The sequence below is a fragment of the Diabrotica virgifera genome, chromosome 8 (genome assembly GCF_917563875.1).
Source record: "Diabrotica virgifera virgifera chromosome 8, PGI_DIABVI_V3a".
Classification (NCBI taxonomy): Eukaryota; Metazoa; Arthropoda; class Insecta; order Coleoptera; family Chrysomelidae; genus Diabrotica; species Diabrotica virgifera.
In genome coordinates, this window is record NC_065450.1 from 26,697,867 (window position 1) to 26,725,305 (window position 27,439).

At 31.5% G+C, this 27,439-nt stretch overlaps 1 protein-coding gene across 3 annotated transcripts in view; it reads left to right on the forward strand.

Annotated features, from left to right (window-relative positions):
• The window catches only part of LOC126890706 (zinc finger protein 678-like), a 138,949-nt gene that overhangs the window by 92,289 nt on the left and 19,221 nt on the right, over positions 1-27,439 (forward strand). For 2 of the 3 annotated variants that reach the window (XM_050659869.1, XM_050659870.1), the window contains exon 4: positions 13,965-20,492. The exons of the other annotated variant lie outside the window; for it this stretch is intronic. In XM_050659869.1, the coding sequence (XP_050515826.1) occupies positions 13,965-15,688 (1,724 nt within the window). In that variant the 3' untranslated portion in view covers positions 15,689-20,492. Of the gene's footprint in view, positions 1-13,964; positions 20,493-27,439 lie in introns of those variants that run through there. 3 annotated transcript variants of the gene reach the window in all.

Consider the following 27,439-nt stretch of genomic DNA (forward strand, 5'->3'; position numbering starts at 1 on the left):
CCACCCCACCTCCAGGGGGTTGATGGGGTCGTGATTGATGTCATTCGATACATATTTGAAAATTATTCAGCACGTATTTTTCAGTTTTTTGATCCGATGTTCATTTCGCGAAGTATTCGACCGTTCCGCTACTTTTGGGACACCCTGTATAAGCAGGTGATTTGAGTCAGATTATATTGCTCGAACTGAGTTTACATATACATCTATCCAAAACGTTCTCACTGGATGTTTCCGTTTTTATTTAGGTCTTTCTTACAAGAAGAATGGCATGGATAATTTGAAAACATTACCTGAGGATTCATTTATAGTCTAGTAAAATAAAATTACACTACATGTAAATCAAAATGTAAATTCTTACAGGTTGAAACAAATTTTATATCAAAGTTTAGGTGGGTACAAAAGGTATTTTCAAGAAAGTATCCAAATCATACAAGGGGATCATTGTTTAAATAATTAAAAAGGGGTCATTTTTGCAAAAAAATTACTTTTTTAACGGCTGAGGTCATTCAATTACTAATGAAGGTCTATAGGATTGTTTTCTGAAAAGTTGAAGGGTAAATCTTTCACATAAGACTTACTAAATTAAATTTGACCCCCTATTTATTTAAATAATTATACATAAAACTTTAAAAACAAATTTGCAAAAAATTATTTTTAGCGTTTTAAATAAGCACTATAAAATATCTTATTTTACAGGACAAGTTGCGCTATGTTATCAGTATTAACGAAAAAATAATGGTCCAAAAATATTTAATATTTTTTGAGATATTGAATTTGTTTTTTAAATGTTACTCTATTTTCAATTGCAAAAACGCGGTTGTTTCCAAAGAAATATTCACCTGTATTAAATCTTATTATTTTTATTTTTATGTATGTTTTCGATAAATGTATTGATAAATTCAAATTTCAATTAAACTTCCCCCTAAAATGGCATTTGAAAATTATTCAAATTTGTTTATATGTAATTTGTTTTTTTAATAACGTCGCGGAGATTAAATATTTTGAAATGCCGTTTCGATAATTGCGTTCCTGGGAATTTTTCACTAATTAACAAATATTTTTTGTCTTTTTTTCTTTTTCTTTTTTTTTTCTTGGAGTTATATTACTACGGGCCCTTTTAGGGTTAAGTTTCATTAAGAATGTCGAATCTCTAAGTTGTAGATTCTAGACCTAAAAATATTAAGATTTAACTTAAATCGCTTAAATAAAATGTGGCTACTTACTGAGTTACAGGGTGTTTTATTTAAAAATTTAAAAATTATTTTTACTAAGTACTTTCAAACTATTTGACGTATCCTTATCATACTTGGCAGAAAGTGTGGGTACTATACAGTCTACTAAACTGCGATAAATAAAAGTTTCTAGCTACTACCAGAGGGGTACGACAGGGGATAGTTAATGGTTGACCCTTCCCAAATTCTACGCCACTGAGGGAATTACTATTTTAGCGAAATTTTTCGATTCTCCAATACTTTCTATGTAAATAATATACTCTTTACTGGTAACGATTAAGTCATTAGTTTTCGAGATATTGGACGTTAAAAATGAAACGGCATATTTATTTTGATTCATTCATTCATTCATTTTAAACTTCCAATATCTCTCAAACTGATGACTTTATCGACATCAATAAAGTTATTTACATATAAAGTATTGGAGAATCGAAAAATTTCGCTAAAATAGTAATTCACTCAGTGGCGTAGAATTTGGGAAGGGTCAATCATTCACTATCCCTTGTCGTACGCCTCTGGCACTAGCTAGAAACGTTTATTAATCACAATTTAGTAGGGTGTATAATAGCCACACTTTCTGCCAAGTATGATAAGGATACGTCAAATAGTTTTAAAGTAATTGGTAACAATAATTTTTAAATTTTTAAATAAAACACCCTGTAACTCAGTAAGCAGCCACATTTTATTCATGAGATTTTAGTTAAATCTTAATATTTTTAGGTCTAGAATCTACGACTCAGAGATTCGACATTATTAATAAAATTTAACCCTAAAAGGGCCCGTACTCCAAGAAAAAAAAAAAAGAAAAAGAAAAAACGACAAAAAATATTTGTTAATTAGTAAAAAATTCCCAGGAACCCAATTATCGAAACGGCATTTCAAAATACTTAGTCTCCGCGACGTTATTAAAAAAACAAATTTGAATAATTTTCAAATGCCATTTTAGGGGGAGTTTATTTGAAATTTGAATTTATCAATACATTTATCGAAAATATACATAAAAATAAAAGTAATGAGATCTTAAGCAGGTGAATATTTCTTTGGCAACAACCGCGTTTTTGCAATTGAAAATATAGTAACATTTAATAAACAAATTCAATATCTCAAAAAATATTAAATATTTTTCGACCATTTTTTTTGCTTAATACTGGTAATATAGCGCAACTTAGTCTGTAAAATAAAATATTTTATAGTGCTTATTTAAAACGCTAAAAATAATTTTTTGCAAATTTGTTTTTAAAGTTTTATATACAATTATTTAAATAAATAGGAGGTCAAATTTAAATTAGTAAGTCTTATGTGAAAGATTTACCCTGCAACTTTGTAGAAAAAAATCCCATAGACCTTCATTAATAAGTGAATTACCTCAGCAGTTCAAAAAGTAATTTTTTTGCAAAAATGACCCCTTTTTAATTATTTAAACAATGATCCCCTTGTATGATTTGGATACTTTCTTGAAAATATCTTTTTTACCCACCTAAACTTTGATATAAAATTTGTGTTAACCTGTACGAATTTATATTTTGACTTTTTTTATTTTATTAGGCTATTAATAAACAACAAATAAGTCTAAACTCCGAATAGGGCAGTCAATGAGGGTATTTGGCTCCGAATTCCATCCTACTACATCGATTTACTTGATATTTTCACAGTAAGTAGGTAATAGTTCAAGAAACAAAGTCTACCCTATGCCGATGTGCGCTTTTATCTTGGGGGGGTGGTTCCCACCCCTTCTCGGGGGTGAAAAATGTTTTGCTTAAAATAGCCACGGAAGAGGCTAGAGAACCTAATTTTAAGGAAAAACTGTTCTATAATTATTTTTTGAAAACTCAATACTTTTTGAGTTATTCGTGGTTGAAAATTGGCCATTTTCATTGAAAAATGACACCTTTTCGGACGGATTTTTTGCGAATACCTTAAAAACTATGCATCTAACAAAAAAACTATATAAAATATTTCTGTAGGTTATAAAGAAACAAAGAGATTCGTTCCTTCATAAATCTTCTAGGTAAAATACAAAGAGGGATATGGTAGGTAAGAAGAGTTTGTTTTTTTGCTGCATGCTCAAATCGGTGTATTCAACTTGAAATAACAGAGAAACTGTCGATTTTAGGTGTATAATGATACTTAATACCTTTTGTAGTGCTTGAAAAGACCTTTAAAATGAGCAATTTTAAATGTCGATTACATTCAAACTAAGCGATATATTCTGTAAAAAAGTTGAAGACTAATGTATTTTAAGAAGAAATGAGAAGTATATTTAACCCCTCATCCATCAGAATTTAAATACATCGTTTTCTTTCTACAATACTTTTTATTATAGTGTTATTTCTATGTTCAAAAAGTTGGACTGGATTAAAATGAATGGTTTAAAAAAATAAGATCAAATTATAGAGCGCATTTTTAAATTTTCTTAAAAATCTTCTTTTTCCTCCAACTATTATTTGGGAATGCCGAAAAAGACTTTTAAAAAAAACTTTATTAGAGCTAAAACAACTAGTTACAATAAAAGCAGAATCTAGACTGAACTAAGAATACAATTTAATAAAACATTATGAAAAATGCAATATAACAGTTCACACGATTTCACCTAGCGTCAGCACTCATGAGTTCAAAGTCAAAGTAATACCATGTCATCACTTCTAGGCTGGAAATCCATAGGCGTCTCCTCTTCCCCTAGAATGAGGCCTGTTGTGGAAGGTCAAATTTTGAACTGGAATCAACAGGATCAGTAGGACTTCTTCCTCTTTCTTCTCTTCTTTTTCTGATTATTAATTTCTTATAGGCAATGTAGATTATTGTTAATACTATGGCAAAATATAGTAAAATGGTCCAAATGCTGGGAATGTGATAATTGTCTCTTTGTTCTATGATGGGTGTGATTCTATTTGTAGGAATTTTCTCAAATTTTAAACTCTTCAAATTTATTTTTATGGGTGAGAATGTTTAGCTGTTTGAAGTTTAATTTTGGCTCGGAAATTAATATTGGCTGTCCAAAAGTTCGCTCTTGGAATAAGAGTTCTTGGTTTTTGAGAAAGATAGTACACTGAGTATTTTCGATCAGGAAGATGCCTGTCAGTGTTTTAATTTGTACTTCTTCGGAACATTTGAAAATTAGTTTTTCCTCCATAGGAAATATTGCCAAAAATTGGTTCATTTCTGGTATGATTTCGATGTGGTTGCTTTGAATATCGGCTTTTATATATTGGCAATTACTGGAATTTTCTTGTAAGATTATTTGTTTTTCGCAAAGGTGCTCTTGATTATTTTGGAGACGGCTTGGACATTGGAAAATTTTACCATGGGTGCAAATGTCGTTGAGAGGTATTATTGTGTTTTTATTTTTTAGCAAGTATCTTGTATTAGGTATTATTATTGCAAATTCTGACTCAATTTGTGTGGGGATAGGTAATAAATAGTAAAGGTCGAAAGTATTCTCAAAATCTATAGGGATTGTTAGAAAATATTGAATTTGGTTTTCTTCTATTTTACAAGTGATTTGCAGAATGGACTCAAAATCTAAAATATTTTCGTATTTTAACTCAAAGGGTAATTGTGTTTTATAAAATAAAGAGATTCTTTGTAACTCTCGAAATAGGTCACTAGATTTGATAATACTAGGGTGCAAGGTTTTAAGCTTATAAAAAGTAATAGAATTTTCTACAGTCTCCATTACATCAAGTATAGAATTGTATGTGATAATGTCACATACAATTCTACATGTCTTTTAAACATGTCTTTTAAATAAATAACATTCTCAAATTTAGTTTGAAAATCGACAATATCTTTTATTTCGAAAATCTTTGATTTAATGATTATTTCATTTGTTTGAATATCTTGAATCGTTTTATTGAAATTATCTGTGATTTCTTGACTGAGAGAATATTGATTTAGTATTTGATTTTCTAATTTTATTTGGTTAGTTTTTAAGTGTTCTAGTATAAGATTTATTTTTTCGCCATCTTCAGCGTCTAAATTTCCTGTGATCGCTTTTACTATTGAACCAAAACCATTAATTAAACCTCTTTTTTTCCTTGTTAAACTAAGATGAATATTTAGATTGTCAAATTTTTCTTGTATGCTATTTTTAATAATCTGAATAATATTAACGTAATTGTACGTCTCTGATCTAAAGAATTCGCTGCTAGAAATGTTATTTTTGAGATGCTCAAATTGCATATTTAAGTTATCATATTCAGTTACCAGTGGTTTTAAATTATAAAAATGTAAGTATGACTGATGACTAGATTTTTGGAGTTTTGCCGGTCCTAAATTTATAGGTAGAATGCCTAGGTTGTGGGTGATATCCTTTATTTCGGCTGTTGTATGTCCGATTGTGACGAACCTGGAAAAATATAAGTTTTCCGTTTAGATCGTTTTATATTTGAAAGGTGAATGTTTTCGGTAGTATTTTTATGTCGCGTAATAATTTTCGCGGTTTTCTTTTCTTTATTAACGGATTTAAGACTTTCCTTGTCATATTTATTTTTAGTTTTACTTTGTATTTGTTTATTTCGCACAAATACTTCGGTAGGAATTTCTTGTGGTAATTCTTCCCGTGTTTCATTTGCTTTGTTTATAGTTTTCGCTTTATTTTGTTGAATTTTTTCGTTAATACTAGAATAAAGTAATTTCATTTTATCTTTATGATTAGAGATATAATTATTAATTAATTGTTGCTCTAGGTCAATATTGAATGGGGAGTTGTTGTCTAAATGTCCCGTAACTAGTTCATAGGGTTTCATTTTTGTTACTGAGTGAATACTACTCTTGTATGCTAATAATGCATAATTTACTTTTTGTTCGATTGGGTCGGCTTTATACTCATTTTGATTATTTAGCAATCTGATATGTTCTATAATAGTTGAGTGAAATCTTTCAGCTATACCGTTTGATTCTGGATGCTGGGAGGAGATAAAGTGAATTTTTACCTTGTGTAATGCTAGTAAATCTTTAACGATGGAATTTTTAGTTCTGTGCCATTATCTGAAATGATTTGTTCTGGAATACAATGATGGGTGAAGTATCTAATCAAAGCGTTAGCTACTTCGATGCCTTGGGCAGAATTAAGTTTGTAAAGTTGGGCATATTTGGAGAAAGAATCTACTATCGTTAGAAATTTGGTTTTTTCAAGTGTTATGGAATCTAAATGTAAAATCTGAAAAGGCTTAATTGCTGTAGGGGTAATGTTAAATGTTGGCTTTATAGGGTTTCTATCATATTTTGTTATTTGGCATATTTCGCATTCGTTAATATAAGTTTGTATGGAGGCTCTTTGATTGGGCCAATAGTATAATGACTTAATTCGGCTATCTGTTTCATCTAACCCTCGATGATTTTGCTTACCTTCATGATACTTTTGAATTATTTCCTTAATTTCGTTTATAGGAACATCGATTAGTTTTTTGGAACAATTAATAAATGATATTTGAGAATTTTTGAAATATTTTTGGACAACAACACTAAATTTCTTATATACTGGGTCTTCAAAATAAAGATGATATTTTAATTTAGGTACGGTATATCCTTTCATCAATCACGGTAAAATCAATCACGTCACGCTCAAAATTATTTTTTGAAAGCTGGACAAGAAATCTTTGTCTTTTATCAAATATTTTAATTATAGTGGGTTTAGCAGGATTAAAATTGACTTCTGAGATAAAAATTTGGTTAATTCCCGTATTTACAGGATTTTCGGAAATAGGAATTCCGGGAATAGGGTTTTCTATGTTGGTATGTATCGTCTCGTCATCATCAGGTTCTTCTTCTTGTCTATTGTCTTCGTCTATTTCAACAATTAGAGATTCTGTATCTGGTTCATTGGGAATATCTTGTTGAGCTTGTTCGTTGAGTGTTTCCATATATTCAAAAATATTTTTTGAGTTTTCCAAATTTTTTGTTTCATTAACGTTTAGTTCTATTCTGGATAATGTATCGCAATTTGCAATCATACTCTTCTAGTTTCAGACGCCATCTTACAAGTTTGGAGCTGGGGTCTTTCAAAGAAAATAACCACTGTAGTGGTTTATGATCAGTAATAATAGTAAAGCGTCGTCCAAATAAATATGGGCGAAAATATTTGACAGCCCACACTATCGCCAGTAACTCTTTCTCAATAGTTGAGTAATTTATTTCCGAATCGTTCAAGGTTCTGCTTGCATAAGCAATCGGCAAATCGGATCCAATCTTTCCTTGACTAAGTACGGCTCCTAGTGCAAAATTACTTGCATCTGTAGTGAGGTTGAAAGGACGGGAAAAGTCAGGATACTGTAATATGGGTTCATTTATTAGGAGTTGTTTACAAGTGTCAAAACATTGGATATAATCTGAATCATTTACATTGATTACAGCATTTTTCTTTAGTCGAATAGTTAAAGAAAGGTTTAGTAAGTTTAGAAAAATCTTTGATAAATTTTCTATAATAGCCTAAAAGTCCTAAAAATCCTTTTAATTGTTTAGTATTTTTGGGTATTGGAAAATTTTTTATGGCTTTTATTTTATCTGGGTTAGGTTTAACACCTTCTGGTGTCACGATATGACCCAAGTATGCGACTTCCTTCTTTAGGAACTCAGATTTATCTATTTGGATTTTAAAGTTTGATTCTCTTAATCTTTGAAATACTTCTCTTAAATTAACTAGGTGCTCCTGAAGACTTGTACTAAATATAATAATATCGTCAAGATATACCAAACATTTTTCATTCTGTATGCCTCGCAAAATATTATCCATAACCCTTTGGAATGTTGCCGGGGCGTTACGGAGTCCGAAAGGCATTCGCAAAAATTCGTAATGACCATTTTCCGTACTAAATGCGGTTTTTTCGATGTCGCTTTCTGCCATCTCGATTTGGTGAAATCCAGAAGCGAGATCGAGTGTCGTGAAATATTGACACCGTCCAAGTTTATCTAATAGGTCACTAATATTAGGTAAAGGGTATCTATCATCAAGTGTGACAGCATTAAGACGTCTATAATCTATTACGACTCTAAATTTAGGTGTCTGGGAGGCGTCCATCTTCTTTGGGACCACCCAAATGCTTGAGGACCAGGCAGAGTTCGATGGTCTAATAATGTTTTGATCCAGCATACTCTGGATTTGATTTTGCACTTCTTTTCTATAAATTTCTGGGTATTTATACGATTTTGAATATACTGATATATCGTTTGTTGTCTTAATAGTATGTTTAATTTTATTAGTAAAAGTTAATTGATTTCCTTCGACATGAAAAATATCGGAATATTCTTTTATTAGCTTTAATATTGAATTTCTTTCCTCAAGATTCATATGATCTGTTCTAACTTTAGAAATATCGAACTTAAATTTATCAGCATATATTGAATTAAAATTGGGATTTAAAGTTTGTTCGTATTCATCGAACTTTTCCACCACGATTGGGGAACTTACATCTAATTTAAAATAAGATTCACAAGGGTTTAAAATCGTGCAAATAGCTTTATTATTTTCTACTTTAGTGAGACATTCAGGAATTTCTAATTTGCCGATTTGTGTATATGGTATAATTACATCACCATTTTTAATATTTGCTACATTTAAACTGATAACTTGCTCGGTCCGTGGAGGCACTACTATACAATTCGTGTCACCACTATTATTACCGGCTTTATAATAATTTATTTTTATTTTACTATGAGAAGTAATTAATACATTATTGGCTAAATCAATGCTTGCATTTAATTTTCTTAAATTATCGAGGCCTAATAGGCAATCAAAATGTCCATGGAATTTGAAAATTCCGTAACTTAAATTTAACTTATTTTTATTTTTAAAAATTTTCGATAAAGGAATTTCAGTACAGTAATTTTCCTGTCTTACTCCAAGTGCAGTTGAAATTTGAAAAGGTTTATGAACAATTGAATTTTTAAAATATTTTTCAGCGACTTCTGGGGTTACAAACGATTTTGTGGACCCAGTGTCTATTAGTACTTTTAGATTATGTTCAGGAAATACAATGTACGGCAATTCACTTTCGTTATTTGTTAGATTTAAATATTCAACTTGTGTAACTAAGGATTTTCCGAGGCTTTGTTCTCTAAAAAATGATTTTCATCGCTTAACTCAAAATTTTCCTCGGTATTGTCAATATTATGCAGTTCCTCAGGTATTAAATTTTGGGGTTGACTTGCAAAATTATTATTGAAGCGTCTTTGGCGACTTTGGCTTGTAAAATTTGATGGTCTAAAAGTATTGTGACTAGTGGTACTCATTGGAGTTGGGGCTTGAAATTTTTTATGTGGGTTTGATTTAAAGACGTTACTACTTCTGTTATTTGGAAAAATATTAGTACCTCTGTTATTATTTGGATAGGAGGTTGATGCTAAGGGTTGTTGATAAAAAGGTCTCGTGTTTTGCTGGAATTGTGTAGGGTTCGATACAAATGGAGTTTGAAATCTTTGTCTAGGTTCATTGAATGTAAATGGTCGATCTGTTTGGGGAAAATTTTGTTGGAAGTTAGACCTTGGTCTTGGATTATGATTATTCTGAAAATTTGGCCTTGTTTGCCTACGTGAAGAATTATTTTCATTTAAATAAATTTAAAAATCATTGGTTAAAATACTTAGGGAAGAGTTTAGATTATCTGGATTTTTCGTGCGCATAAAAGTGCCAAGTGGCTCTTTAAGACCACGTAATAATACTCGAAGGGCTAAACTTCGAAAATAGTTTGAAAGAATTAATAGTTCTTGTGCATTAGAACGTGTAGTAATTAAAGATATTTGTAAATTCAAAAGATGTTGTACTTTATTGAAAAATTCAAAGGGAGTTTCATTATTTTGTTTTAACTCTGACATTTCTATACTCAATGTGTAAATATCTCTTTTATCAGCGTATGTGTTTAGTAAGGCATCTTTGAGATCTTTCCATGTTCTAACTACACATGCTGATATGTTAATAGCAGCTTCACCTTTAACTTTCGCTAATATACTAGACATTAAATATTCATTCTGAAAATCACCTAAATCTACTGTGTTATAAAATTTATTTACTAATTTTTCACAAATTTCCACGAATCTAGGAAGTAATGTAGTTTCTCCGTGGAAATCCGGAATCATATCGAGATATTCCTTTTTTAATTGTGGGATTTGTGGGGTTGCCATCTTTATTTTATTTTTTAAGCAAAAATTTAAATTAGAATTACGATTAGTGGTTAAAATGGGATTAGAACTAAAATTATCTTTAATAGGAAATGTTGAGTCAGAATCTGAGTCTGATGCATCAGAATTAACTAATTTTTTAGGCTCTCTATACGACATATAAGCACTTACCAGAGAATTATTGTCCACTCTATGTAAGCCGGTTCCCTCTGAAGGTCTGGTTAGACAGGTATCTTCGATATTCACTCGAGAAGTCTACTTAACGCGATTCCTGTTACGCAGGGCTACTCGATCCACCCACAGGAATATATCACACCGAATAAAGGCCAATAAATCGTTGAAACGAACCGAAATTTATATCCGTTAAATTTCGTTTGACCTATCCTACTGACTGCGCCACTAATATTTGGGAATGCCGAAAAAGACTGTTAAAAAAAACTTTATTAGAGCTAAAACAACTAGTTACAATAAAAGCAGAATCTAGACTGAACTAAGAATACAATTTAATAAAACATTATGAAAAATGCAATATAACAGTTCACACGATTTCACCTAGCGTCAGCACTCATGAGTTCAAAGTCAAAGTAATACCATGTCATCACTTCTAGGCTGGAAATCCATAGGCGTCCCTCTATTACTTCCATGTAACTCGAAAAAGATAAGAGATACGAAAAAAAGATACCACACAAAAATGTAGGGATTTTTCAGATAAAAATTTCCTTTTTATTTTTCATTACTGTATCTCTTATCAACTTATCATTTTCAAGTTACATGGAGAAAAAGGAAGATTTTTAAGAAAATTTAAAAATGCGCTATAATTTGATCTTTTTTTTTCAAAAACCATTCAACTTAAACCCGTCCAACTTTTTGAACATAGAAATAACACTATAATAAAAGGTATTGTGGAAGGAAAACGATGCATTTACATTTTGGTAGATTGAGGTTAAAATTACTTCTCATTTTTTCTTAAGATACATTAGTTATCAATTTTGTTTGCAGTATATCTCGCTTAGTTTTAATGTAATGGACCTTTAATATAGCTCATTTTAAAGGTCTTTTCAAGCACTACAAAAGATATTAGTAGCATTATACACCTAAAATCGACCGTTTCTCTGTTATTTCAAGTTGAATACACCAATTTGAGAATGTACCAAAAAACAAACTAGTTTCACCTACCATATCTCTTTTTGTATTATAACTAGAAGGTTTATGAAGGCAAGTGTCTCTTTGTTTTTTTATAATCTACAAAAATGTTTAATATAGTTTTTTTTAGTTAGATGCATAGTTTTTAAGGTATTCGCAAAAAAAATCGTTCGAAAAGGTATTGTTTCAATGAAAATGGTCAATCTTCAACCACGAATATTTCAAAAAGTATTGAGTTTTCAAAAAAAAATTATAAAACAGTTTTCGCTTAGAATTAGGTTCTCTAGCGAATTCCGTGGTAATTTTAACCAAAAAATTTTCCACCCCTGAGAAGGGGTGGGAACCACCCCCAAGATAAAAGCACACATCGGCATAGGGTAGACTTTGAATTAGGAGATAAGTAGAGGCTAGGCCCAAAATTTCATTAAAATCCATGCAGTATGATAGAATTCGGAGGTAATATCCTATTCTTGCTCCCACTGACTGGCGTATTAATTGACTTTGAAATCATGTCATTATTTCTATGATAATAATTTTGCTGCATGTGCATGATTAAAATATAAATTGCTAGAATATCTATCTAGACAAGGCGGAACCGGCGGGTTCGTTGGGAAAAATATTCCCATGAGATATTTTTGCATAATCACAGTTGTGAGACATCCCAGAATAAGGTTCAAGAAGTCGCCCACGTGAAAAGTGGGCCAATTTTTTTTAACAATTTTCTTTAATCAAATTGCAAAAATTAATATTTTTGGACCAGACTAATTTTTTAAACGCTTTTATTTAGTTCAATAGTTTGCGTCAAATCTTTAGACGTTAATTTGACTGTCTTCTCTTCAATGCAAATGAATGAAAATTTGCAGACATATGCATTCGCGGGAACAATACACGAATAGTAAATAAAAATTTTTTTTCATGTTTATTAATTGTTTAAATAAAAAAAAAAACGATTTTAATGGAAAACGCTTAAATTCTCTTGTTTTTTACAATGTAAAAACTTGAAACTTTTACGGATTGTATATCTAATGATATGAACAATACATAATTTCACTTTTTACGTTAATTGTTTACGTTATGCTTCATTAATAAACAATAAAGTTTCAAATTTTTTGCAGATTCGATTTTGCATGACGATATACTTTAATGTTTGAAAAGTGTGAAAAGTGTAAGACTAAAAAGTAAAAAATAAAAAAATATGAAAAAAAATTTTTTAAGAAAAGCTGTTCTTTAGTTACGAGTGACTAAAATTAAAAATATTTTAAAAAAATCAACGAAAAAGTAAAAAATAAAAAAAAATTGAAAAAATCTAACACATTCGTTAAAGAAAAGCGTGGGGCAAAAACCGTTTATTCGATGAACACGCGCCACGCTTTTCTTTGACGGATGTGTTAGATTTTTTCAATTTTTTTTATTTTTTACTTTTTCGTTGATTTTTTTAAAATATTTTTAAATTTAGTCACTCGTAACTAAAGAAAAGCGTTTCTTAAAAAAAATTTTTTTCATATTTTTTTATTTTTTTTTTATTTTAGGTTTTTTGGGCCATTCTGGACAAAAAAGGTCTCTTATAATTTTTCTCTAAAGTTGATCTTTTTCGAGTTATAAGCAATTTAAAATTTGAAAAACGCGAAAATGACCATTTTTAAGACTTAATAACTCGGTTAAAAATTATTATTATGAAAGTCAGAAAATGACTAAATCAAAGTTACATCAAAGTACATGATCCTGAAGAAATCTGTGTCATTAATTTACTACTAAGCTGTTATTTTTAATTAATAACAATGAGCGGTTAGATCGTATTGATGCGGCTGTAAATGTGAGTGCGAGTAAGATGCACAATTGGACTGCTGGAATGGCTTCTCTCTCGCACTCAGCATTTACAGCCGCCGCACACGTGGATGGCGCTTATTATTATTACTTAAAAATAACAGCTTAGTAGTAAAATAATGACAAAAATTTTTTCAGGATCTTGTAGGGGGGGCTTTAAACTTTAATTTAGTCATATATTGACTTTCATAATAATAACTTTTAACTGAGTTATTAAGCCTTGAAAATTGTCATTTTTCGTTTTTTCAATTTTAAATTGCTTATAAGTCGAAAACGATCACCTTAAGAAAAAAATTATAAGAGACCTTTTTTGTCCAGAATGGTCCAAAAAATTAAAGAAAAAATTGTTCGGGCCAAAAATATTGATTCTTGCAATTTGATTAAAAAAAAATTGTTAAAAAAAATTGTCCCACTTTTCACGTGGGCGACTTCTCGAACCTTATTCTGGGATGTCTCACGAATGTGATTATGCAAAAAAATCTCATGGGAATATTTTTCCCTTCGAACCCGCCGTTTTCGCCTTGTCTAATTATTACAAACTAAATAGCAACGATGTCGTCGCTTTATCGCATTCACATTTCTAAGAATTTACCGTCTCAACTATACCCATCTATACAAAGTAAAACTCACCCGATGTTTCCGTTTTTATTTTAGGTGTTTCTAACAAGAAGAATGGAATGGATAATTTGAAAACATTACCTGGGGAGTCATGTAATAAGCAACAAATAAGTCCAAACTGGGAAGAAGTAACAATAAATAATTCTATCTGTTCTAAAGATATTATTAATTACAAAAATAATTTAAATGAACTTATGAAAGTTGCGACTGGAGAAGGACTTCACAGATGTGAAATTTGTTTTAAGGAATTTACTGAATCAAGAAGTTTAAAAAGGCATTTGAGAGTGCACACTGGAGAAAAACCACACAAGTGTGAAATTTGTGTAAAGCAGTTTATTTCGCCAAGTCATTTGAAAAGACATTCGATAATACATACTGGTGAAAAACCTTATAAGTGTGAAATTTGTTTTAAACTGTTTTCTCTTCAAACTAATTTGAAAAGACATGTGGTGAAACACACTGGAGAAAAACCACATAAGTGTGAAATTTGTTTTAAGGAATTTAACAATTCGATAAGTTATAAAAGGCACTCAAGACTGCACACTGGAGAAAACTTATACAAGTGCAAAATTTGTTTGAAGCAATTTAGTGAAGCAACATTTTTAAAAAATCATTTGAAAAGGCACACTGGTGAAAAGTCTTACAAGTGTGAAATTTGTTTGAAGTCATTTGGTGAAGCATGTAATTTGAAGAGACATTTGAGACTTCACACTACGGAAAAACCTTATAAGTGTGAAATTTGTTTTAAGTCTTTTAGTGATGCAAGTAACTTGAAAAATCATTTGAGAATACATACTGGGGAAAAACCTTATAAGTGTGAAATTTGTTTTAAGGAATTTACTGAGTCAAGAAATGTAAAGAATCATTTGAGATTGCACACTGGTGAAAAGCCTTACCAGTGTGAAATTTGTTTTAAGGCATTTATTGAATCATCCACTTTGAAAAAACATTTGAGAATACACACTGGGGAAAAACCTTATAAGTGTGAAATTTGTTTTAAGGAATTTACTGAGTCAAGAAATTTAAAGAATCATTTGAGATTGCACACTGGTGAAAAGCCTTACCAGTGTGAAACTTGTTTTAAGGAATTTACTGAATCAGGTAGTTTGAAAAAACACTTAAGAATTCACACTCAAGGAATTCGTTACAAGTGTGAAATTTGTTTTAAAAAATTTAATAGTCCAAATAGTTTAAAAAGGCACTCGAAACTGCACACTGGAGAAAATTTGCACAAGTGTGAAATTTGTTTTAAGGAATTTACTGAATCAGGTAATTTAAAAAGTCATTTGAGAGTGCACACAGGGGAAAAACCCTACAAGTGTGAAATTTGTTTAAAACAATTTAGTGATGCAAGTAACTTAAAAATACATTTGAGAATACACACTGGGGAAAAACCTTATAAGTGTGAAATTTGTTTGAAGGAATTTACTGAATCAAGAACTTTGAAAAAACACTTAAAAAGTCACACTCGAGAAAAACCTTCCAAACCTTACAAGTGTGGAAGTTGTTTTTCACAGTTTAGTAGTTCAAATGGTTTAAAAAGGCATTCGAGACTGCACACTGGTGAAAACTTACACAAATGTGAAATTTGTTTTAAGGAATTTACTGAATCTGCAGGTTTGAAGAGGCATTTGAGAATGCACACTGGAGAGAAGCCTTACCAGTGTGAAATTTGTTTTAAGTCATTTGGTGAAGCAGGTCATTTGAAAAAACATTTGAGAGTGCACACAAGAAGCAATTTAGTGAAACAAGCAGTTTAAAAAGATGTGTAACAAATCTCCTACATGTATGCAACCCCTGTTGCATGGTGTGTATATGTGTTGCCTGTCCTGTAACTACTTTGTGTGCTTATAGATAATCAGCCCTGTGATGTATCAAAAACGTTATATGACATATTACACGTTATGTTAAAATAAGGTTTGACCATAACAGACTGTATACGCTGTGAGCTTCGCTGGTGGCGCTCCTAGCGGATTACTGGAATTATCTTTCACCGGTAATTTTTAAATTTATTATTTAATTGTTATCGCTTAACATTTACAACGCAAAAAATAAATTAAATTGTAATCGATTTTTTTAAGATTTTGCTAATCATTTTGACGTTCTATTGATAAAATATGAATTTCTTACTTCGGATACTTTCACAATTATCGTGTAGATGGCGCTAAGATTTTAAGATTAAATTATAATTACATATTACGGAACATTAAAAAAACTTAAATTCAGTATTTAAAACGTAAGTATATTTAAGGTAAAAATATATACCACAGCTTTGACCAACTAATATTTTTTATAATTAATGTTTTTAATTTTAATTTTACATTAATCACTTTGACATTTATGTCAAATTTCCGGTAAACGTTTGCAGACTTGCCACTACTGGCGCTCGAGAATTTGTAAGTATCCCCTCTACGTACGAGCTCACAGCGGATAACGTGTTACCAAAAATTAGAGGTGATGTATCATGTTTTTAACGAGCACGTTATATACGGAGAGCTAGAGCCGAAAAATCATCGTTATAAGTAATATGGAGTTTTTCCTGTGAAATGTGTCCATGGTATATTGTCAATTATGACCCCTTTCAGGCTGACACCTCAGTGGATACAGGAAGTAGCAATAAGGGATGAAAGTGGAAAGTTAGTGCAGTCATTAAAGGTTTTCACCTCCTATTTTGTTAAACCTCCATCGATTTGCATGGAAATTGGTGACTAGTTAGAGCATACCTCAAGAAATAAAACTGATTTGGTGCCAACTTGCACTTTTACCTTGGTGGTGAATACCACCCCTTCCCGCCGGTGAAAACAATTTTATTAAAAATAAGCCCACAAATCGATAGAGGGACACATTCTGTACCTCGGAGGTAAAGGACACTATGTCCATTTTCGTACTTTTTCAGGAGAGCAGTTTAAACATTTTTTAAATTTGTAATCGCTAAATGCTCAAATGTTACTTATATTTAACCAAGATTAATATATTATTTTTGTTGTGTGTAATCGTTTTTCCTTCCATGAAGTGTTATATACCTGAAGCTTACCATTCACTATAAAAAAATGTTTTTTAAATGTGTAGTTGGACATAGTGTTGTTTACCTCTAACGACTTTTTTAAATAATGTGACACTACATGTTAAGGTCTCTACGAAATAAACAAGACAAACACATTAAACAGCCCATACTATTATTTTATTAAAAATACGAATAATATAATGTTATAACAATTCAGTAAAATGATAGACGACAAGTCACAAAATTGTTAGAGAGGCTCCATATCATTTTCATCTCCTTGGGGGTAATCGTTTGTGGCTACATCGCTATGTGTTAAATTTTGATAAAAAGCATGACAAACCGACGGAACAAACGGCAATAGTGCAATTAAGTCATTGTGCTTTTGTTTTGTGATTGGTAATGGGATTATTGAGACTTGATTTAGTTGTGCTGGAAACGTTACTTCTTGTCTTCGATACCTCGTGAAGTCCACCTCATACATATTTTGGTCATTGAAATCGGTCTTATAAAAGAGCTTTCCAATGTGTTCTTGTTGAACTTGAAGGAAAACACATGTTGACAGTAGAACAGGCTCTTTGTTAACATTATTTTTTCTATTTACAAAAGGAGGATTAGGTGACAGTTTCTTATCGAACAGCGTTTTGAAGTTTTTGAAATCTGCAAGTTTCATATTGTGCACTGTGTATTTACCTGATGTTTAAATGTGTACCTGTGTTAAAATGGCGAAATTGGGGAGTTTCTTTCTTTTTCTCTCGATCAATGCATGGACACTGTCTGCTTCCATATGCGTGTGCCCTTTCAGTAAAAACTTGTGTGTGATTGCCTTTATTTGAGGGTACGTGTGCAATATCCAAAAATAGTACATTATAATGCTTATATTTTTATTTTGACCATAGCAGTTATCGGTCCAAAGAGTGATGTCCTCTACTTGACTACCAGAGATTGTATTGTCAGCCCATTTCATAATTGACGAGGCAATTTCATTTGCACCCCGGGGCCCTTTTGATTCGTCCCACATCATACATTGTACAGAGGAATCACTGCCATCATATAATGTAAAATTTAATGTCCAAAGCTTCCTCTTGTAGAAACTAATGCAATTGTTTGTTAATGGTGAAGGCAAACACTTTTGCAAATCACCAGATGCAAACCTTTGTGTTTTGGTGACTCCTTAGCCATTGTGAAGTCCAGTTGTTTTAAGTTATTTCGAGTTTTAGATTCAATCAGGTGATCATCATGATCAGCCTGTACACTTGTTAGTTCATCTGCAGTAAGCTTATTTTTCAAAGATAAAAAAGATCAAGGCAGGTTTTGTTTATATTTGATTCAGAGTTGGACCACCATCTCCATATAGCTATTTCAGCATCCTTATTTTTCAATTGAGCGGTGAATGAACTGCATGTATCGCAGGTGTCTATTTCAGGTGGTTTAAACGACAACTTGAAGTCTTTATTAAAAATGTCTGCGTATAACCACTTTTTAGCTTTTAGCTTTGGATCCACATTTTTTTCATTACATTCATCAATGTAAAGTTGGTACATCTTTTCTGTCGTCAGTTCTGTGCCCAGATAATTTCGCTTGCTCCTTTCTCTGGAGTAATGACTGTCATACTTTGGGAAGGAATTGATATGTTGATGTACACTGTTTATGGTTTCAGTAGGAGTCTTATTAGTTGGAGTATGTCTACCTCTTTGATCAGATTTTATTAAACCTCCTGGCTCAATTTTTTTCAATATATTCACTACTACTAAGTTGGAGATACAAAGTGTGTTTAAAAACATAATCTTGCACACCTTCAATCTCTGATTGTTTACCGTAAAATGGTAGTGTAATGTATTATTTTTAGATTTGGTAGAGTTTGGATCTCTCTTTCTTGATCGAACAGTATGTTGTATGTCGACACATGAGAAGATAAATTGCCTTTTAACATCTGAAACGTTTGTCTCAGTCCAGTATGAGTTAAAGATTTTTTGTCTTTCGTTTTCTGGCAATCTTTCAGAGCATTTCATCCGACACATGCAAGGAGGCTTTAACATTCTTGCAGGCATATTTTTACCTCGTTTACTGAGATACTCTTTCCCGACAGCTATTTTCCGTTTGCGAACATTACAGGCCCAATTTTGTTCATTCGCTACACGTTTTTTACCTTTCTGTTTGCACTTAGTTACATGTTGTACCTTTCTTTTGCCACTTTTCTCTTCTGGTAAAATAACTTCATTATGTTCATTGGAATTGTCTGCATCAATGTTTAGGGATAAATCGTCCTTAAGAAGATTTTTAGTTGTTGCCCCACTAGTCGTAGGACTAGTAACAGTTTTCTCTTTTACCTTTGTTTTCGCTTGTTTACTTATACGTCTCACATCATTATCGTCTGATTCTGAGCTTTCACCACTTAAAGGCTCATAGGTTTTGTCAATATCCGAATCATCTCCAAACAAATTATCATCTTCGTCCACTTCCCTACCATTACCTTGAAAGTTACTGCAGTGACCAGGAGTTTCTGAAACAAATCCAGCCTTGTACTAAGAATCATAGGCTATTTTTGTAGGCCTATTATAATTGGCCAACACAAAAATAATTTTTATAACCAAAGACTGGAATTAAATGAGCAATTTCCGTTACTCCCATTAAAAAAATACAGATCTGGCTACATCTGCTTACCCTAAAATATGTTGGTGTCAACAACAACAATAATTATTGTTATAACCATTGCATTTAAAATTAATTTTGCCTAATCTTAGGAATACCGGGAATTGCTCGGTAAGTAAATTCCGGTCTCTGCTGACTCTGCTTATAACGCGATAACATAAATAACACTACATTGTCTTAAACAACTACATTATGGTTCTTTAAAACAGACAAAATGCTGTATGTACTAATAAAAAAAAACATTTGAACTGATACTTTTATTTTATAGGTATAGAAAATGTAGACGCCTACGGTTTGAAATTCTGAGATCTATACAAAAGAATGTACAATACTAAATATTTGCGGTTAGAAAAATACTAAATCAGTGATATTAAACAATAGCTTACCTGTAGTTGTTCCATTAGGAATATTACATGACAGTAATTGTAGTATTCTTTTCCCACGAGAGTTCGGATTCATTTTGCAATAATTATTAAACGGTTGTATTTTAAAACTTTTAACAATCTAACACTGTTCACTATTGTGTGTGAACTAAATAAAGTAGCTACAATTATTTTAGTTCACGACAATTCCATCACGCGCCAGGGGTAAGCAACACCATGTCCGGATGGTAAATAACGGAGCATACATTTAGTAGAGGTAAACGAAACCAAGTCCACATGGTATTGTTTACCTCTGACTTGAACTGGACTTGGTGTTTATTAAAAAGTCGGTAACTTGGCGTACAATTGTCTCTGGACATAGTGTGGTTTACCTCTGTGTAGAGCAAGAAAAGTTATATTAAAAAGTGCAATAATCCCGATTTCGATAAAAATGGACATATTGTCCTTTACCTCCGAGGTACAGAATTTTAAGTAAAATTTGTTATATCATGTTATTAAAATAAATAAATACTTTTTGAGTTAATAAAGATCAAAGATTTGTCTATTTAAGAGCACATGCGTGAAGTTACGGATGATAAAAAGAACATATTAATTAATTGTATGTTAGTAAAATATTAATTTTATATTATTTCGATATTTAATTGAATTTTTTCTATCAATATAAACTCAATATGTCCTGAAACTGGGGGGTGTCCAATAATGGGTACATTTGACATATTCGAATACACTTTTGCTAAATTTATAATATCGAAATAATATAAAAATAATATTTTAGTAACATACAATTAATTAATATGTTCTTTTTATCATCCGTAACTTCACGCATGTGCTCTTAAACAGACAAATCTTTGATCTTTATTAACTCAAAAAGTATTGATTTATTTTCATAACATGATATAAAAAATTTTACTTATAATTTGTTCCTCTATCGATTTGTGGGGTTATTTTTATTAAAATAGTTTTCACCCCCAAGAAGGGGTGGTATCCATCCCAGGGTAAAAGTGCAAGTTGTCACCAAATCATTTTTATTTCTTGGGGACCAAGACCATATCTTCTCTAACTATTCACCAATTTTCATGAAAATCGATGGAGGTTTAACAAAATAGATGAAAACCTTTAAAGACTACACTAACTTTCCTATTTCATCCCTTATTGCTACTTCCTGTATCCACTGAGGTGTCAGCCTGAAAGGGGTCATAATTATCAATATACAATAGACATATTTCACATGCTAAACTCCATATTACTTATGACGATGATTTTTCGGCTCTAGCTCTTATAGACTATTATAGAGCATGTTATTTTCAAAATGTTAAAATATCGTCTTGCATCAAAAATCAAAAATTTAATTATTAGAGGAAGACAGATATAAACATGCAGCGTGCAGCGAAGTACGCTTCTTGTTCATCGCACATCTGGCACCAAAACCAAGATGTTATTTGAAGTTTCCCGGTCCTCGGTCCGTGAGGTGTTCTTTCTATTCTATTATGCATTTTTTAAATTTTTGCTTGTGTTGTTATATAAAATGGCTTAACAAGGATTGAAATAAACTACAAAATGAACATACAAATGAATTTACCCAATCTCGCAAAACTGGTCTCTATAGTCTGTATGTTTTCATTTATATGAATAGTGAGTATATGTGAGCGGCCGTGGACTAACGGCATATTCGCTGGCCTCATACGCCAGTGCACGTGGGTTCGAGCCCTGCCAAAGACAAACCATTTTCATTTCCAATAATAACACGAGCCGTCTCACCGTGCCTCGGAGAGCACGTTAAGCCGTCGGTCCCCCTGGGCTAGTGTACATCGGCACTAGTTAGTTGAAACAGGGTTAAAGATGTAAATGGCGCCGAAAGTGTCCGAAAGGATCTCCCCGGCAAAAATGCCATACGATATTATTATTTATATGAATAAAATGTTTTTGTCTACAAATAACATAACCTCAAAAAATAATACACTATTTATAAAAAATAACTTTAACAAACCTTCTAATAACATCATCTAATTATTTTATTAACCCGACGTTTACAATCTGACCAAAATTCTGGACTAAATTGTCCATTTTTTATATTTAATTATTCTTTATACCACACGTTATTTTATACCAAGAGGTTAAATACAGTCGTAAAAATGAAAGAATACCCATGAACGATCACATCAATCACTTATTTTGTATTCGCTGTTTTTTGCTATAAATAACAAACGTTTGTTATAGAAAAAGACAGCAAATACAAAATAAGTGATTGATCTGATCGTTCATGGGTATTATTTCATTTTTCCGACTGTAGGTCCCGTTAAAATGAACCTGTTATGTTATCAGATAACGTTTTTGAGAAACGTCATTTGTCATACCTCACATCAATTTGTAGAATTTAACGTAAATGCAGGATAACGTACACGTTATTTATACCGGGTTTCATACATCACAGGGCTGATTATATATGATATACATTTGGTAACACTGACACCATTGACATTATTAGGCAATCCAAACCACGTTATTTTTTTAACATTTTCAATGGCGGAAGTATGGCACACATACACAATATATGTAAATACATGGGTTATATGTAAATCCATGGGTATTTACAGATGGTTCTTTAGATCCCGAGTCGAGGACTGCAGGTTTTGGAGTACACATACCTCCAATCAATTACAACTATGCATTCAGATTATATGAGCACACTTAAATATGCACTGCAGAAATTATTGTAATTAACAAGGCAGTATCTGTTTGTATTAAAAGAAATATTAAAGAAGCAATCATTTTTTCAAATGCTAAAAGTGCTATCCAAAAAATACATAACACCATTTGGGGGACAAACAACCATATTGTAAACCTAACCAAAAGACTCATTATGGAGTCAATGGAAGCAGGATTTAATATAATCTTAGCTTGAATTCCAGGCCATACTGGAGTAAAGGGGAATACAGAGGCTGAGAAATTGGCAAGTATAGGCAAGACTTTAAATGTTCCTGCAGATATCAAAATAGACAAATTTGACTTTTTACCTTTTATTAAACAAAAAATTGTAAATGAGTTTAAAGTTGAATGGACAAAACAGTTCAAAACTAAAGGGAAATGGTATCAACAATGCCAAAGTGATTTTTCTACAAACCCTTGGTTCCACAAATTCACATTTGTGGATCGCAGGCACTTGACATGAATTATTAGAATGCGAACGGGTCATTGCCTCAAACCAGACTATTTGTTTAAAATCAATTGTAGTAATACTCCTTTCTGTGAATGTGGACAAATAGGAAGTATAACTCATATGTTACTTGAATTAACAAAACAAATCAATTTGACCTGTATTAGGAACTTGTTAATATAGGAAGTCCAACGCCCATTTCAATACAAAATCTACATAATATTAATGACCAAACATTAAGAAAGATTAATCAAATTATAACAACATTTCAAATTAAAATATAAAATAGTTATTTGACAATCATAATACAATGTATTTAACGAAGGGAATTTGGAAATCCAGACCCTTTGACTTGAAACGAGGATTCCCTTCCAATCATGATACTATAAATATAACAAGATAATATATTGCACTTCCGGAAGTCGTGACGTAAGTGGAGACCCGCAAGTTCGTAATGGTTCGTAATCATTCGTAATGTTCGATTAGTTGGCATTGTTCGCGGGTGTAAGCTAAGTGAATTTTATATTTTATCTCTGACAGTTATTTTGACAGGAATCTCGACTCTAATTTTTTTTCGAATACATTAAGTTTAATGTTATTTTGCTAATTGAATAATTTCATCACAGAATGCATACAAATCCCATTTAACTTTAGCAAGAATTCAAATTCAACTTCCGGTCTCCAGTTACGTCATCATACGCGAACTCGGACGTATTTGCGCTACAGGAAGGTACTATGTATCTCGTTGTATATAGTATCATGCTTCCAGTTACAGTCTAAACACGAGAACTGGCCAAGTACCTAAGAGATGGAGGCCAAGAAACTAAAAGAAGAGGAAGAATTATGACACACAATCGATTTTTATTGAATATTTTATTTAAAATCAATATTTAAAATACAATATTTTATATTATGATTGATATTATTTGTTTATAGAAAATTATTGACTATAACCTTGAATAAAATGTCTACAACACATCATTCTTCATTATTTTAATTTTTAGTTTGTGAGGTTTGCTCTTCTTATGGCTCTATTAATTCTTGTCCTGTGTTTAGCAGATAATTCTTTTAAGTGGGCAGCATGTTCAAAATTCAGTGCTTTGGGAACAGAAAAAAAAGATACTTTCTCTATCCAACCTACATGTCAGTGGCATAACAACTATGGACCGCGATAGTCGTGACGTCAAAACGTCAAAAAAAGGTTTCCAAACACGTTGTGTCTAGGTACACGCTAAAATGTACGCAAATAAAAAAGTTAAACTTCATCAAGCTAGCGACTATTTAGCGTGGGCAGTGACTGTATATTTTGATACACGCTATTTTGATATGTTTAGTGTTTGTTTGATAGAAAATTATTTGTTATGACGTTTAATTCTACCTAACTTTTTTATTTGCATACACGTTAGCGTATACCTAGACACAACGTGTTTGGAAACCTTTTGACGTTTTGACGTCACACTATCACGTCCTTTATACTGAATTCGCTCAGCCGAGATTCATTTTGACACATTCTGAATAGGAATCATACAACACAAAAATTCCTACCTCGCACTATTAACTGCTCAAATCAACTTAATCTTTCATTAAAAAAAAGAAGAATTATTGGAAAAAACTCATACAGAAGTAAAAACTTCAACTTGTATTCTGGTATAAAATCGTTTATTAAAAAACTATCTAAACAGTCATCCAAATGGATTGCAAAACGTTTTCGTTCTAATTCAGAACATCTTCAGTGCCTAGAATGAAGTATTTCCACGTTAGATTAAAGCAAAAAGGTTAAAATTGTAACTGTTAGAAAGAAAAAACATGTGGGAATACTTACATTCTGCTGAGTAGTTTGAAACTAGCACACTATTTAAAGTGGTAACCCCATAATATATGGTTTAGATATCTTATTTTACTAGAACATGTTGGCTACAAGTCGATGTTGTTAGATATAATAGAACACATGCTCAAAGGGCAACCTGGTTCCCTGCTCGAAAATGCTAGGTACTTGCCAGTTCAATGGGCACAGACCAACTGAGAAATTAGGAAATGGACATTCAATATGACAAGAGTGACATGACGTGACAAGATAAAGCCAATTTTTGGTTAAACCATAAAAACTGTAGTTTGGTTATGGATTTTTAGTAAAATGTAAAAGTTGTTATTAAATATCTGAAAATGCAATTTAAATTATTTAAATATTATAATCTATTGTAAAGTCTCAATTAGCCACTCTCTATTCTAGAAAAACTAATGGATTTTATTGATTTAATGTGAGTATATTTCATGTTTCAAATTTTTTTGCAATCCATTTGGATGACTTTTTAGATAGTTTTTTAATAAACGATTTGATACCAGAATACGAGTTGAAGTTTTTACTTTAGTATGATTTTTTTAGACTATATATGGTATACAGCCAACTATTGGGTTTTTCCCATTGATTTTAAATTATTGGAAATAGTGGGAGTGTATACTAAAGTAATAGAATTCTGTGGAATTTATTTCTACAAAATATTTTTATTTTGTAGAATAAATAATTTTCTCATTTGTTATCAATACATTATAATGGTGTAAATAAATTTTGATTGGCGTAAGGCTTATGTTATTTATGTCTGTTTACTATTAATAATATTGGCTATGAGCAAGTATGTTTGGTTGTGTAGTAATTTCCAGTCACGTCTAGCAACCTGCATCTATATAGCAACCTCATCATAATCATACATCTCCAAGTGGAGCAAAGGGCACCTTGCGGTTTTTCAGGTAGCATCCCAGGCAACCAAATAACGTTTACAAAACGTTGAAAAGACGTCATATTTATCACCAAACCACGTCAGTTTATCACGTTTATTCGACGTCGAAAGTCACGTGAATTTGTCCCACCATAATTGACGTCATTTTTATCAATTTTTAAATACGTGATATGAAAAACGTTTTTATGTCGTTTTTTTTATATTTATTTTTCATTTAACTGTTTTAAATTTAGCCCATTCGCTCCGAGCGTTAACAAACTGTCAAAGCAAAATCGACTGACCTGCTCATGGTGGCGGTTGGTTGAAATGCTTGTAAGGACGATTTAGTGTATGTTTAAATGAGATATTTAAAAAAATGCCATATCACGCTATTTGTTGTGTTGTTCACTGTAAAAATACATCTAGAAATAGTGATGTGATATACTTTTATTTTCCTCGTTCCTAAAAAAACTTAGATTAAAGAAGAAAATTGATTAATCCTGTTAGAAGAATGAAGTGATGTTAACGTTTTCCATATATACAAAGGATATGGCAATATACACATAATATAATATTATTTACGTTTTTATAAGGTTTGTACATATTACATACACTTTTTAGCTCTGATAAATCCGAATTGACTCCAAAACGTACGGATATTGTATGTCCTATATAACCTCACTATCGCAAATTGTCAATAAATATTTATTAACGACACAAAATATTTTTGTTTAACTATAAATGACACTATAAAACAATAACTAATGAATTCTAACAATTTGTATTGGGTTAATATCATTAAAAAATAAAATATTCAAGTTTAACAAAATAATCACATAAGACTCAATGATAAAACGTACTTACAAAACTGTCAGCGTGTCACGTGACTGTAAATAGAGGGGTGACGCACGGTGCGAATAGACTAAAAGTAACACCAAATGGAATACTCTCTAAAATGTATAGAATTAAAATACCCTCAATGCAACATATAGAATTTTCACTTTTTATATAGGTATACCTACTCTGTCAAAACGGAAACAACATATAAACTAATAAATAATTTATTAACAAATTATCCAGCATATCATAATTTAACGCTATCCACTAAATCAAAAATAATCATAGTTATAACCTCAAAATTTCAAGAAGCTGCAAAATTTTACTGTACAGTAAAACCTGTCAGTAACGGCCACTAAAAATAAAGAACTATTGGCCGATATAGAAAGGTGGCCGCTATTGCCAGTTTTTGTAGTCTACATATAATTGGTTTGGGAAATTTTTAAAATGGCCGTTAGGACAGGTGGCCGATGTTGGCAGGTGGCCGTTGACACAGGTTTTATTGTATTACGAAAAAGGATGAAATGTGAGATTCTATCTAACGGAGCGACTACTCGCGGGTTAAAGCTAATTGGCTCTCCCCAAAGCCATAAATTCCACAAAAAGAAGAAGAAAAAATTCCTACGCATTACTACACCCTTCCCCGAAGCACTTACGAAAAATTTTCAAAATTGCAAAATTTTTCATCAAGTTATCGCGAAAAAGGATAAAAATTGAGACTCTATCTCACCGCGCGACTACTCGTGGGTTAAAAATTGTCACCCTTGTTG